This window comes from Paroedura picta, chromosome 9, assembly GCF_049243985.1.
Source record: "Paroedura picta isolate Pp20150507F chromosome 9, Ppicta_v3.0, whole genome shotgun sequence".
NCBI lineage: Eukaryota > Metazoa > Chordata > Lepidosauria > Squamata > Gekkonidae > Paroedura > Paroedura picta.
In genome coordinates this window covers 74641169-74656089 of record NC_135377.1, presented here as the reverse complement: position 1 = coordinate 74656089, position 14921 = coordinate 74641169, and the positions used below count along the sequence as shown (strand labels likewise).

General features: G+C 49.7%; 1 protein-coding gene across 5 annotated transcripts in view; it reads left to right on the top strand.

Annotated features, from left to right (window-relative positions):
- Nucleotides 1-80: 80 nt before the first annotated feature.
- Nucleotides 81-14921, top strand: part of TRIO (trio Rho guanine nucleotide exchange factor) — a 309088-nt gene continuing 294247 nt past the window's right edge. For all 5 annotated transcript variants that reach the window (XM_077353339.1, XM_077353342.1, XM_077353344.1 and 2 more), the window contains exon 1: nucleotides 81-285. In XM_077353339.1, coding sequence (XP_077209454.1) covers nucleotides 132-285 — 154 coding nt within the window. In that variant the 5' untranslated portion in view covers nucleotides 81-131. The remainder of the gene's footprint in view (nucleotides 286-14921) is intronic.

Sequence of the window (14921 nt, the reverse complement as noted above, 5' to 3'; positions counted from 1 at the left end):
GCAGGGAGGGAGGAGCGGAGGGGCCCCTCCCCGTGCGTGCGTGCGTGCGTGGGGCGCGTGGTGGGCGGGGCGTGGCGGCGCGGGCGCGGGCGCGGGGCTGAGGGCGAGGGCGCGGGCGGCGGCGAGCAGCCATGAGCGGCAGCGGCAGCCTGGGCGCCCCCCCCGCCGCCCCCTCCTCGTCGTCCTCCTCGTCGTCCTGCGCGGGCGGCGCCGCGGCCGGGGACGGAAGCAACGCCGAGGACGCCGCCAAGGACCACGCCGACATCGCCGCCTTCTTCCGCGCCGGTGCGTCCCGGGGGGGGGAGGAGGGGGGTCCGCCCCGGCCAGGCCGCGCGCGTGCGCCTCGCCCCGCCCCCGCTCCTCGGGCCGGGCCCCGTAAGGGGCGCCGTAAGGGGGGGGGGGTCCTCGGGCCCTGCGCCCCTGGCCGGGGGGGGGAGGGGGGGCCGCGGCCTTGAGCAGGGCTGCCTCGCGCCAGAAATGGGGCTCCCGCGGGGGGGGGGCGAGGAAGGCGCCTGGCGGGGGGGGGGTCCCTCTGAGCCGGCAGAAGCGCAGAGGACAAAAGGGCGGGGGGGGGCGCTCCCCCGAAAGGTTCCCGGCGGCCCCGGGAGGGAGGGAGGGAGGGGGGGAGGGAGGGGGGGGGAGGGAGGGGGGGGGTTGGGCGGGGGCTGCCTCAGTGCCGGGGGGGGGTGTCGGCAGGCCGCGCGGCTGCTCGTCCGGGGGGGGGGTCCGGGGCGGCGTGCTGCGGCGGACGGTGCTCTGGGCCTGGCGCGGCGGCCGGAGCCTCCCTTGCTTGCTTGCTTGCCTGCTGGGGGGTGGGGGGGGGGGCTCCTGGGGCTCCCGCTTTGCCCCCGCGATCCCGCGAGTGGCCCGGCCGTCCCGATGCGCGGTGGCGTCCTTCGCGGTCGACATATTCTAGATATCTTCCAAAAATAGAGGGGTGACTTTGAACCAACGAGATCCAGAAAAGTTTAGGAAGTTGTGTCACGTTAGCCGCCCTCAGAGTTCTTGACGGAGCTTTGGCTAAAGGTTTCAGCATCCATTCTTCTTATGAGAAACTGGTGCAATCCCAGCATCAGATTGCAGCGGGGTCCTGAGTCTTCGTCCAGCAAGAATCAAGAGCTTGGGGCCTGAAGACCAGTCGCTTGGCTCCTCTCTCAACCTCAGAGGACAGCAGTCAGTTTGCAGGGGGCTCCTGTGCCCCCCCCAGAGGGCTGGCTGTGTTTGTGCTGGTCAACCGCCTTAAGGACCCTGCAAGCTACGGAAGGGGGGAGGATTTGAGAACCTTCTTCATAGAGCGGTCTAACAGTGGGTGTGCATCCTCCGGCAGAGGACCACGCCACAATTGACGGGGGATATGACACTTTTCCTTTGGTGTGTCAAAGGGGGTTGGACTGGACCCCTCCAATTCCAGGAAACAAATGAATCTGTGCAGGCTCCATAAGCAGTTTACAGAAAGAACCTCCTGGTTGGAGAGTACCTACTACACGTTCTTTGAGATGGAGAGAACTAGACCACTTGCCAATGTTTGTCCATTTGGGAGGTTGTATTATACAATGACAGTAACAAGGGCAACTCACCAGGACCTGTCTGTTGAACATTGTGCTGTGAAAATTGTGTTGAACTTTGGTACTCTCCAGTCAGGAGGTTCTTTCAGTTTATTGAGCCTGCACCAATTCATTTGTTTTGTCACATACCCTGTACTCCTTTCACTGGCTCCCTTCTAATTCTAGGCATCTGGACCTGGCTCCATGTTTCTTGGGATGCTGAAGTGTTCATGCAGCTCACACGGCAGAACTCTTGGCCATGCCCCCCCCCCAACATAGAGCATGTGATGTACTGCCTTGTTCATTGGGGGGGGGGTTGGTTGGTAATGGTGGGCAACCTGTCATTCAGAGATCATCTTGTTTGTTTGAGATATTTCTCTGCTGCTTTTCTGCCTGAGGGGATCCAAAGTAGAATTGCGGATACCAGACCCATAGAAACAGGTAAGACAAAGAAAACACGGGCCAGTGAGCTGCTATCTACAGGCTGAGTGCTCATGCCACTTTGCCTGCCCAGATGAGGACTGCCAAGATTCTGAAGAACCTTTGAGTTCCACAGAAAATAATTTTGAGAGCTATTCATGGAATGAGAATTTGAGTGCCTTCTGATTACGGGCTGATATGCTTTGTCTTGGTAGGATTTCTTTTCCTGCTGGATGAATTCTGTTTGGTCTTGTCATTCATTTTTTGTATTGCTTTGAGATGTCCTTGTTCACGCTTCATGATTTATCTTGATTATATGACAACTTCATCCGTTGTCCAAAGATTTGCTCCTGGTAGTAGTTCCTTTCTGTTCAACAGTTGCATAAATACTCTTTCTCTGGGTTCTTACAGACATCTGATATTTGACTTCTCCTTGATTTTAAGCTTTCTTTGTTTTGTTTGCCTTTTTAAGGTCTCTCTAGTTTGGTGTCTCATTGATGTCTCCTTGGATCACATTCTAGGCTGCTCTTTCATAGAATCATAGAGTTGGAAGGGGCCATGCAGGCCATCTAGTCCAACCCCCTGCTCAACGCAGGATCAGCCCTAAGCATCCTAAAGCTTTGCACCATCCTAAGTCCTTTCCATCATCCTCCGTTCTTCGTCTTAAGGCTGCCTGGGACCCAGTGCTCTCATCCGTGCTGCCTTGCCTGAAGTGTTTTTCTGTGCATACTCTTTCTGTCTGCACTCACCGTGCTGCCTTAAAACAGGTTTCTCATTTCTCCAAAGAAAATATTTTTTAAATGTCACTTGAAATAGATTTGTGATTTCAAATTGACAGGATGATATCGGTTCACATTTTTATTTAACCATCCAGTTCAAAATAACATTTGTAAGCTGTTTTACAATTCATTTCCTTTCAGTAAAGCTGAAAATTAACACAGTAGCTAAGGAAATTGAAGCTGGTCTGTTTGGATATGAAATATCCCAACCCTCTCCTTGCCTCTTTTGAGCTTCAGAATGTGTTGGAAGGAAAGGCTCAGCTGGTGAAGTCAGCGCCCAATTGCATAGCTTTTAAAGTGGATTTCAGCTTTAGGCAACTTAAACAGGGTACTTAATAGTAAAAGGCTTGGAAGTGGCAGCCTACGAGCCTAGGCAGCTTCAAGAGGGGATTGGATGGAGTAGAGGTCCCTCAATAGATAGTAGGCACAAGGTGTAGATGGAACTCTCTGTCTGGGGCAGTCATGCTCTGTCTTGTTGGTGCTTGGAGGGTCACACCAAGTAGACGCCTGGCATTCTGTCTCCATTGGTGGAACTCCTGAGGGTACCTGGGTTTTGTCCACTGTGTGACACAGAGTGTTGGACTGGATAGGCTATTGGCCTAATCCAGTGTAACTTCTCTGACATTCTTATGTCTGGGATAATGATCTTCTGTATTCTTGGTACTTGCAGGGGGGGGGGCAAAAGTGGCTTTTGGATAGATACAGATACAGAAGCCTTTACTGGCATAATGAACAACACAAGTAGGGAGATACAAAGTAAAAAAATTTTTAATCAAGCAGAGTTACTCAGTTTTGTTAAAAACAAGGAATTCATTCTGAAAACCTTGCCTAAAAATGCTGCAATACGGGCGGTTTGGGCAGGATCCTTGCTATCAAGTAATTCATTAACTATTGCAGTTTCGTCACAGTGGAATTGAAGGGAGGATAGAATGTCAGATATCACATAGTATAAAGAAAGAAAACTTGGGGCAAAACAAAATAATATGGCTTTTGGAGTTCTGGGCCTGCTGGTGGACCTCCCGATGGCATCTGGGTTTTGTCCACTGTGTGACATGGATGGGCCACTGGCCTGACCCAACAGGGCTCCTGTTATGTTCCTAAGCTCAAATGAAGGAATAGCATTAAAAAAATGTTTTGTACTTGAATGCCAGCATACCAGGACATTCCCTTTTATGTGGCTCAAGTGCCCTAAAACAGGGGTAGTCAACCTGTGGTCCTCCAGATGTCCATGGACTACAATTCCCATGAGCTCATGGGAATTGTAGCCCATGAACATCTGGAGGACCACAGGTTGACTACCCCTGCCCTAAAATACAGAATAACTGCAGCATAAAGAAGCTAATTAGATTAAATGATGAGCAGGAATTCAGGCAAATAATAAGTGAGGCTAAACAACAAAAGACCATAAAGTCTCCCCCAGCTACCCCCCCCCCCCCGGTTTTTAAATGTTCTAGAAGTCTGTTATGTTTTGGATGAATGTCTGGAAGTATTTTAATGGGGTCTTAAAGGGGTTTTTTTTAACACAGACTGTTTTAACCCACCACGAGCCGGTTATGAGAGTGGCAGGCTATTTATTTATTTATTATATTTATTATATTTATGTACCGCCCTCACCGTTCAGGGGTAATAATTCGAACACACACGCATATATACACACACACCCTCCAGGACGTTCTCTAGCATGACATTTTTATTGAATGTGAATCTGCGACCCTAATGCGTTATTCAAATTAATGGTGAGATCAAAATAATAATCAACCCAAGGTTTGGGAAATGGCTCTTTTGACCAGGAAATTGCAATCGTTGCACTGCGGCTGTTTGCATCCTGTGATACGTTTTCACTTCTGGGACTAGCACAAGTTCTGTTGCTGGAGTGCGTGGGGGGGATTTCAGACTTGGTTTGGCTGCAGTAGTAGTTAAGCCTTGGACCATTTGCTTGTTCTCATCCTAGTTTAAGTCATAGAAAGTAAAAAGAAAGCATTCATGAACATGAGCTCCTTGAAAGATGGGTGGGATTAAAAAACAGCCAGCATTCTGGTGGTACATGCAAAAAAGCAGTTGAATGGAAGATAGTTCCACATCGCGGTGATATCGGTTATATCTGGTGGTCTGGAAAACAGTAGGTGTGCGTATTAAAATAACAGTCAGTCTACCTCACTCAGTGAAAATTGCGGGGTGATCTCACTGATGGCAGACAACGTCCAGTTGTGAATCCCTCAGAGCATTCAGGAATCCATTTGCATCCATAAGTCTCCTTGGGCGAGCCGAATTTTGCTCAGCAGCCAACTGAGGTGGGGGAGGCAATCATAGCCAGGCCTTCAAGGAGCCGTGGTCTAATCCCGGGACGGTGTTTGCCGCCATCAGCTCCGCTTCCAGTCCTTCACCGAACATGAGATCCAAGGTATGGCCTGCCTGATGGGTGGGGCCAATGACAAACTGAGAGCCCCCGTGCTCCCTTATTAGCCTTCTAATTAGTTCTCTTATTCTCCCTGGTTGTGTGTTTGTGTTTGTATGTCATACTGTTGAATATTTACACATACATTTTCACTACCTTGTTACTGTTCAGCTTGAAAAGCAGAATATAAAGGTTAAAATAACCATGTCTCAAGCCATGACTATTCCAGCAAGATGGAAACATGGTGTGAGATCCAAGAAGCCTAATTGGATGAATAGTGAACATCAGTAGGAGCGAAGAACGAAAAAGGAAATATTCAAGAAATGGAGGGAAGGACATTGCCTCACATGATCTCCGCGCCTGCGTGGTTGCGCCCGCTATCATGCCGCTGCCAGCACTGCCCTCCCCCCCCCCCCGCGGCGCAGCGCTGGCTGCACCCGGAGGGAACGGCTGCTTCGGCGGTCGAATCGTACAACCCTAATCTGGATACTATACTTCTTTTAATACAGCCCAAATCCCGTCTGCCATTTTGGCTACCAAGTCACACTGCTGCCTCCTGTTCAGTGTCTGGTCTCCTGGGACCCCCAGAACCTTTTCACACTTCCTACTGCCAGGACAAGTCTCGCCCACCCTATAGTGATGCCTGTGATTTTTTTCTACTTAACTGAAGAACTTTACATTTAGCATTATTGAAATTCATTTTATTCATTTTAGCCCAGTTTTCTAGCCTGTCAAGATCATCCTGTATCCTGATTCTGTCTTCTGGTGCGTTTGCTCCCCCTCCCAGATTACTGTCATCTGTAGATTTCATAAGCACTCCCTCTGTTCCTTCATCCAAATAATTTATGCATATGTTGAGCACAGGACAGATCCCTGAGGCACTCCACTTGTCACTCCTTTCCAAGATGACGAACCCGTTGCAAGCACCCTTTGGGTGTCATCTGTCAATCGGTTCTCGGTCCACCTAACAGTAATAGGATCCATACTGCATTTTACCAACTTGTCAATAAGACTGTCATGTGGAACCTTATCAAAAATCTTACAGTCCAACCCCCTGAGCAGGGGGTTGGACTAGATGGCCTGTATGGCCCCTTCCAACTCTATGATTCTATGATTCTATGATTCAAACTCATGGTAAACTATAACCACAAGCATTCCCCTGAAGACTTTTAAATAGTTTTTTAAATGGAAAACTTTTTAAAATACATGTTTTCATCAAAAAAGGAGGTAATCTTAAATTCATGCATGAGTTAATCTTTAACCCGCTCCTAGCGGAGCGGATTAAATAATCGGGTAAGGGCACCTAAGGAGGGCACTGTCCGTGATGAGGAAGGGTGCTGATAGGCCCCTTCCTCAGGACTGACAATCGGAGAGCCCGCCTGCCGGTTGGGCGTCCGATTGTCAGTCCGGCGGTAAGGGACTTGCGGCTCGCGATTGGTCCCTTGCCACTGGACTGACCAGTCAGGAGGCGCAAAGCGCCTCCCGATCCGCGCCACCAACTCACCAACTCACCCACATCCTCCGATACGCCAGCTTGCCGCCTGGCCGACCAGACGGGAGGACCAGGCGCCGGCCCCAGCCGCCAACAGGCCACCTCGCCAACGCCCCACACAGCTTCCTTACACCCATGGCCGAGCGAGTCACAACCGCTACTGCTCCCGAACCGGCACCGCTTTCCCCCGCCGCATTGGCTCTGACGCGAGCATCGCTTCGCTCTCCCGCCTCGCCGCCAGACCACTGGGGAGGGCCTTGCCCTGTCCCATCCACGGCCTCTGGTGCATGCCCGGCCGCCCACAAGCCGCACAGCCACCCCGATCAACTCCGTTGGCCCGCTAGCACCCGCTGCATTTAACCTGCAGCGGGCTTAATTACTAGTTATGTTATAAACGTTATGGCTTTTTGTTGCTGGGTCCTAACGTTCAGGACCATTTTCTTTTTGTTATTGCACTTTCAGTAGCTCTGCTGAGGATAATTAAAAGTGCCAGTTGTGTTTATAGAAAACTGTTAGAGAGCCAGTTTGGTGTAGTGGTTAGGAGTGCGGACTTCTAATCTGGCAAGCCGGGTTCGATTCTGCGCTCCCCCACATGCAACCAGCTGGGTGACCTTGGACTCGCCACGGCACTGATAAAATTGTTCTGATCGAGCAGTGATATCAGAGCTCTCTCAGCCTCACCCACCCCACAGGGTGTCTGTTGCGGGGAGAGGAAAGGGAAAGCGACTGTAAGCCGCTTTGAGACTCCTTTAGATAGAGAAAAGCAGCATATAAGAACCAACTCTTCTTCTTCTTCTGTTGAACTTAATTTTCAGAACCTCCCGTCTCCTTCAAGCATGGAAGCATCTTTCACGCATCTTCTTTGAGTGTAATAGCAGGACAAGTGTAGTGGCGCGGTCTCGTTAATTGCTCTCAGCCTTCCACAGTTAATCTATCAGTTAATATCCAATCATGACATATTTATTTCCTTTGCTATGTTTCCTCCCAGCATTAAACCCTAACAAGTGATAGCCTTATAAGCTTACCTTCCTGTGTGGTCCTTGAATCTATTGGAACATCTTCATTATATTGTACAGTAATGCTGTGCAGTAATTTACTGCTCACTCTCTAAATATATATATGTGTGTGTGTGTATACACACACACATACATATACATACTGCTCCGGGAGCGGTATAAATAAAACGCGAAGGGGTGTGGGGGTGGGCTCAGTCTGGGATGTGGGACAGCACCTATTGGCCCCTTCGCCTGGACTGACAAGTGGAGAGCCCAATCGCTTATTAGTCCGGGGCCAAGGGACCGCGTGCAGCTGCCGATTGGTGCCTTGGCGAGTTGGGAGGCACAAAGCACCTTCTGACCCGCCCACCCCCCAACGTGGGCGACCTTTGGCCCACGCCAGGTAGGTGGCTGGCTGGGGCATTTTACCGTACAGTGGGCTTTGGGGGAGGCTTCAGGGCAGGCAAAGGGACAGCTCTGCCACGTCTCTGATGCGGCGGGGCTGCTCCTTTGCCCGCCCCAAAGCCCCCAAGTCAGGGAGACAGGAGTTGGGCCCAGAGGGGTGGGGGAAAGGCTTCCCGCTGGGGAAAGGAGCATGGCCGTGTCGGGAAGCCAAGCCCTGGGGCGGGAGGGGGGCGGGGGACAAGGCTTCACCGCAGGGACAGGACCAGGGACTCTGCTCCTTTCCCTGAGCCGAAGCCTGGGTCTCGGGGAAGGGGGGGCCTGCTAGCGCCCGCTGCATTTGGCCTACAGTGGGCTTGATTTGAATAAAACTTTGCTGGTCTTACAAGTGCAACTCGATTCAAACTTTCCGACTGGCACGGCCACCCACCTGAGTTTACCTAGTTTCTCATCCAAATTATATTCAACACTCCCTCTAATATCTCAATAGTCTGATGTTTTACAATAAAGAATGCCTTGTCGTATACAGATTTTGTCTTCAGCATATAATTGTCATTAAAATTTTTTTTTAAATCTGCCCTTCTGAGTCACTCAGAGCGCCTGACAGCAATAAAATAATTTTCTCACCTGATGTTACAGATGGAGCAGATTTCAGAAGTGTAGAGGTCTGCTTTGATGAGCAGTTGTGCATTTATTGCCTTTAATATATATGTAGATGTATTTATTAATTGCAGTGCACTAGTGACCGGTCACTGGCGTCTGCGCTCCCACCTTTTCTTATGCATAGTCCTCTCCTGCTTAACTGTGGCTATTTCAGCATTGCTGTTAAATCCAGTGGGCCCTGGTTGTTCAGGGCTGCCTAAACTGAGCTTTCAGATCATCTTGAAATGGGAATCTTAGTTAGCCTAAATATTACTAGCCCCATTCAGGTGACCTGCCTGTTTGCTGACTTGTGGGAAGGAGAGTGCATGGTCCCTGTTGCTATGTTATTAGTGGGATATTCTGCACACTGCAAACACGCAAAGGGATGGCGAGCAAGCCCAAACCCTCCCCGGTACCAGCACCAGTTGGACAGCCTGCATTCTGATCACAGGGGAGCACTTCCCTTGCACTGTACAGACCGGTCATTGCAGGGCCACAGCCCACCCGTGCACTCTCTCTCTTTCTCCTGTGGTGTGGAAGGATCTATTTAAAGCCGTAGATAGGAATTTGCTCCAGGGGAGGAAACCAGGAAAGAGTCCATATTTGGCATCAGTTCTAGGTTCTCCAGGGGAGGAAGCCAGGAAAGAGTCCATATTTGGCATCAGTTCTAGGTTCTCCAGGGGAGGAAGCCAGGAAAGAGTCCATATTTGGCATCAGTTCTAGGTTCAAGACAAACCACATTTCTAAACCAAGCTTCAGAGAGGTGCATCACATTTGCACATCCAGATTGGGGAGCTTTTTGTAGGTTTCCTCATAAAATGTCTCCCATTGCTTCGTTTATCTTGCCTTTTTCAGGCAGGTGATCATAGCCAATAATGCATGTTAAACCACTGCTGTTACCTTCTTGCCCTGCCCTGTTTTCTTTTGTGATTTACGTTACAACCAGACAAGCCCCTTGCCTGAGGATGCCGCCTTTCTTGAGGAGACACCTGATCAAAGCCATTGTGGAAGCCAAGCAGGCCGGTGCTTCCTCAGCCCCTCTTGCCTTCAGATGTGTTGCATTTCATAGGGAATGAGAAACATTTCTCACCTTGCTGCCCCCCCCCCCCCCCAGTAACTGAAATGGGAGTTCTAATGGTGGGGGAAAGTAGGACTGTGATTCATTTAGGTACCGGTCTCTGGAAACCTGAATCATTTTATTCAGGGAAGTTCTGCATGACTAGGAAGTGATTCATCTGCTGGTGGCTTCTTTGTCTGCTGTTAGTGTTAGGAAGAAGAGGTGGAGGAGAAAGAAACATTCTGGCTGCTGCCAGGGTGTGGAAAATACTCTTTAGACTTCACTGGTAAGTTATCAGGAAAAAAGCTGGAAAAAAATGGTTCGTGGGGGGGGGGTCTGGGCCATAGGAGATAGAGCTGGGTGTCATCAGTGTACTTATAGAGCTGGGTGTACTGATATCAGTGTACTGATAGAGCTGGGTGTCATCAGGTGTCATCAGTGTACTGATGGCAACCCAGCCTGAGAGGTACCCCACAAGGAAGTCTGTAAGGACGCGAGAACTCATCTCCCACTGCAACCCTCTAGTCCGGTTCTGGAGAAAGGAGCGTATCCAGCGCAAGGCTGTGCCCCCTATCCTCGTGCCGGTGAGGCGGTGGACCAATATCTCATGATCCACGATTTCAAAGGCCGTCAACAGGTCTAAGAGGACCAGCACGGCTGACCCGCCTCTATCTAGCTGGCAACAGAGGTCATCCAGCAGGGTGACCAACACCGTCTCCACCCCGTGGCCAGGACAGAAGCCAGACTTATATGGATCGAGTGCCGAAGTTTCCTTCAAGAAAGCCAAGAGCTGGTCCACCGCTGGACTCAAACTTTGCTGTGTTGCTTCAGACTAGGGTTATGTGCAGTGGCGTCCGAATCGGCCGTTCCAGAGGAACATGTGTGCGTTTGTGTGTGTGTGCCCAGTTGTGCACAGTGCCCACGCCTCCCCTCCTCCCCATGGTGCATCAGCCTGGAACGGCCGATTCGGATGCTGCCGCACACAACCAGACTCACAAGGTGACCCAGTTGCCTCTTTTATGAAGATTGTGTATATTTGCATTCTTTTAAATAGGGGAACATTGGCCAGTTCTGAAACAGGTTTTGGAAGCCCATTTTGCATTCCAACTAATATATAGGTAATAAGCCCGTTATTCTCCTTGCTCAGCAGCTCAAACCCTGGGGGAGGAGTGTGAGGCTGCGTCCTGTTCTGCGCTGCTGGGCTGCTATGGAAAAGGCCATTGTCCGTCCTCCTCTCTGCATTCTGGCTGACTTCATCTCCACTGACGAGCATGTTGTGTTATTTCATTTCCTTTCAGGTCAGGGAAGCATTAGGTTGTTATCCAACAGTACCCAAAGAAAACCTGGGAGTTGCTCTAAATAGGATACTACGTGCCAACTTTCACTTTGAATCATGTCTGACATGGCCCATCCAAAAGAGGGGACTGCATGTCTGTGTGTGTGTGTGTTTGTGAGGCAGCCAGAGTAGTCCGGAGACATCAGTTGCCACCAGTGCTGAGTAGCTCTGACTTTTTTCTTGAAGGCGCACTGGCCCCGCATGGAGTGATGCCGTCCTTAGCTACCTGAGGGGTCTGAGTGTCTCTTTGACCAGTCTCTTTTATAGACTGCGTTTTCCCCAGTGGGGACCAGTAACCTTCTCTGCTCCGTTTTATCCACACAATGTATTCCCCCTCCCAGGATAAAGATGTTATACCTTCATTAGGTAAAAGTGAACTCAAATTGTAGGATATGAATGTCCTGAGCTGCGCAGAACTCCTTCCCCCTGGGATTCTGATGGTGCCTTTCCCTAATAGTTTATGCGATAGTTCATATTGAGCAATTACTGTTCCTTTCAGCCTCCTGATCAGCCTGCTGAGTGACAAGAGAGGTTAAGGTGGCTGCATAAACCTCATCAAGCAAATTAAATTCAGATTACTCTTGAAAACTGGGCATCTTCAGGGTTAGCAGTACAAAGGAGAACATAGAATCATAGAGTTGGAAGGGACCTCTAGGGTCATCTAGTCCAACTACCTGCCCACCCACACTGACCCCGATTCCGTGCCCAGATGATGCCTCCCCCCCCCCCCCCCCGAATCCTAGGCCAGCCTGGCCTGGAAAAATTTTGCCTCTGACCCCAAAGTGGTGATTGGCATTTCCCTGGTTGTGAAAGAAAGGGCCACAAGAGCCGAGCTCGGACACAGTCCCTTGTGGCTTATTGAGCCCACTTACAGTCTGCCCAAGTTCATAAAATCAGCATTTCTGTCAGATGACCATCTAGCCTCTGCTTAAAAACTTTCAAAGAAGGAGAACCCACCACCTCCTGAGGAAGCCTGTTCCACTGAGGAACCGCTCTGTCACGTACTGTTTCTGGATGTTTAGCCAAAAATCCTTTTGAATTAATTTCAACCCTCCGGGGCAGCAGAAAATGACTCTGCTTCCTCTTCTGTAGGATAACCCCACAGGTATTTGAAGATGGTTCTCTTATCACCTCTTGGCTGTCTTCTCTCCAGGCTAAACGGACCAAGCTCCCTCAACCTTTTCTCAACCCCGTATTTTATTTTTTATATTTATTCATATTTATATACCACCCTCCCCGAAGGCTCAGAGCGGTTTACATATAACTGAAACTATACATGAAACCATACATATAATAACAATATTATTAATTGATAACTGGGTGACAGTTTAACATAACAATATATCATAACATAAATAGCGGTAACTTGAACAGGTCCAGGAGTCTTCATGGGTTTCTGGGGGGGGGGGGGCAGGGGCCCTGCAGATGTTGGTTGGTTGGCCTGGCCTCAGCCAAATGCCTGGTGGAAGAGCTTCCTTTTGCAGGCCCTGCGGAACTGTTTTAGTCCAGTCAGAGCCCTGATCTCCTCTAAGAGCTCGTTCCACCAGGTGGGGACCAGGACAGAGAATGCTCTGGCCCTGGTCGAGGCCTTTTGGGCCAGGGACCAGTAGCCGGTTGGTGGCGGCAGAGCGTAAAGCTCTTTTGGGGGCATAGGCAGGGAGGCGGTCCCTCAGGTACACTGGGCCCTGACCACGTATGGCCTTGAAGGTAATTACCAGAACCTTTAGCCTGATCTGGAATTCAACTGGCAACCATTGCAATTGATGGAGAATGGGACAGATGTGGGATCTCCAGGTGTTGCTGTGAGGATCCTGGCCGCTGCATTTTGGACCAGCTGTAGTTTCCGGGTCAAAAGGGCAGGCCTGCGTAGTTACAGAAATCCAGCCTGGAGGTGACCGTCACGTGGATCACTGTGGCTAGGTGTTCTGGAGCCAAGTAGGGTGCTAGTAGCTTGACTTGGAGGAGATGGAAGAATGCCAGCTGTGCTACCTTCATGATCTGGGCTTCCATTGTGAGGCAACGGACCAATCGCGCCTGCCGATTGGGCCCTCCCATTGTCAGTCATGAGGAAGGGGCCTATCGGTACCCTTCCTCATCACGGACAGGGCCCGCCTTGGGTGCCCTTAGCCGATTATTTAATCCGCTCCACAGGAGCGGTTAAAGATTAGTGAGGGAAAACTTTAATATAGCCTAAAGTTTTGTCAAGACCATAACAAAGGCGTTCTTTTAAGCCAGTGGTCCCCAACCTTTTTATCACTGGGGACCACTCAACGGCTTTTACTGAGGCCCGGTGGGGGGGGGGGGGTAGTTTACTCCTCTACTCTCAACCACTGCCCTAGTGCTCTGTGATCGCTATGGTAATGTTTAAACATCCCTTCAAAATAAGATACAGACACGCCACAACAATGAACATAAGGAACATTTTATTTTCATGGAAATTTTAACTCATGTCAATGAGAAATCAATGGGAACCCTGAGCTTGTTTCTCTGCATCGAGATCGTCCCATCTTGGAGTGATGGGAGACAAGGACACCCAAAGTGTGTTGTAAAGGGCCGGGGTGGGGGGAGAAGGCGTCCTTCGCAGCCCATCTCCAATTAGTCGAAGGACCACATGTGGTCTGTGGGCCACAGGTTGGGGATCGCTACTTTAAGCTATGCTGCAAGTTCTTTATTTTGTACCCTATCTTGTTCAGAGAGGTCAAGAGCCATGGATTCTGCACTTGTGGCTTAATGAGCCATAATAAAAGCAGGCAGAATAAATAGCTCTGGGAAGGAAGCAGGGGTGGAATTGCAGGATATATTCCCCTGGACACAGGAATGTTTCCCATGTTACTGTGAACATGGAGGGGACAACTCTTAATTGATCTAGGATCAGGCATATAAATGGTGTTTTTAAGGGCCTACTCTCTTTCAGAACTGCTGGGTTTTTAGGCGACGTCTTCTTTTTGCTGATTCAGGAGGATGCATGATAGGAAACAGTTCTCTTCCTGCCCACAAATAAACTGACTTAAGCCAATTTTTCCATATAATGAAAATCAGCGTTTTTATGGAGCACTTTTTGAGTGACCAGTCTGTTTTATAGGTTTCAGGAGACCTTGTAAAGTAGACCAGCATTGCCTTCTGAGAGTGAGGGGTGGAGAGTCAGACTCTCCATCCTTCAGCCATTCCCAGACCTAAGCCTCAGTGTCAGTTAAGCATGTTGACAGGGTTACTAAATAGAGCCTTAATCTCCTAACTAATTTCTTAAATAGTTTTCTGTTTTTCCAGTTGCAGGAAGTGATAGCATGCTTCTTAAGCAACATGACTACTCATTTTTTTAAAAAGTGTTGACCTGCTTTGGTACAGTTCCTGCAGACTGATGTTCACATAACACAAACTGTTTCGATACGTACGTGTTTGTCCGTCTCTCTAGGCAGCCCCCGCCATTCAGACTCAGATCAAAGGAGCAAGAGTTTGGGCGGGAGTGGGAGCCATGCTGGGCAGGACAGCGTATGTGAGGGGGACTCAGACATTTGTTTTTGTGAGCTGAATTATCGGGAGCCAAGCAAAGCTAAGAGCTTTAGAATTAGAGTTGACTTGGGTTGCTGCTGTCTGCTACATCCGAGGACCAGGCTCCCGGACTGTCTGGACACCCTTCTCCAAACTGTAGTCGGAGAAATGATGTTTTATGTCACAATGACAGTGAAGTCACTGACTTTTAGAAATGCGCAACTTTTTTCTGCACTGTTAGAACGGTTGATAGATTGTTTTTTTCTATAGAAAACACTTCAACGTAACATGTTTGGTAATGACAGTTCCATAGATTTGTTTTTAGGAGGTAGGTTTGGTTTCTTAATTATATTATTAGTTTCATACTTTG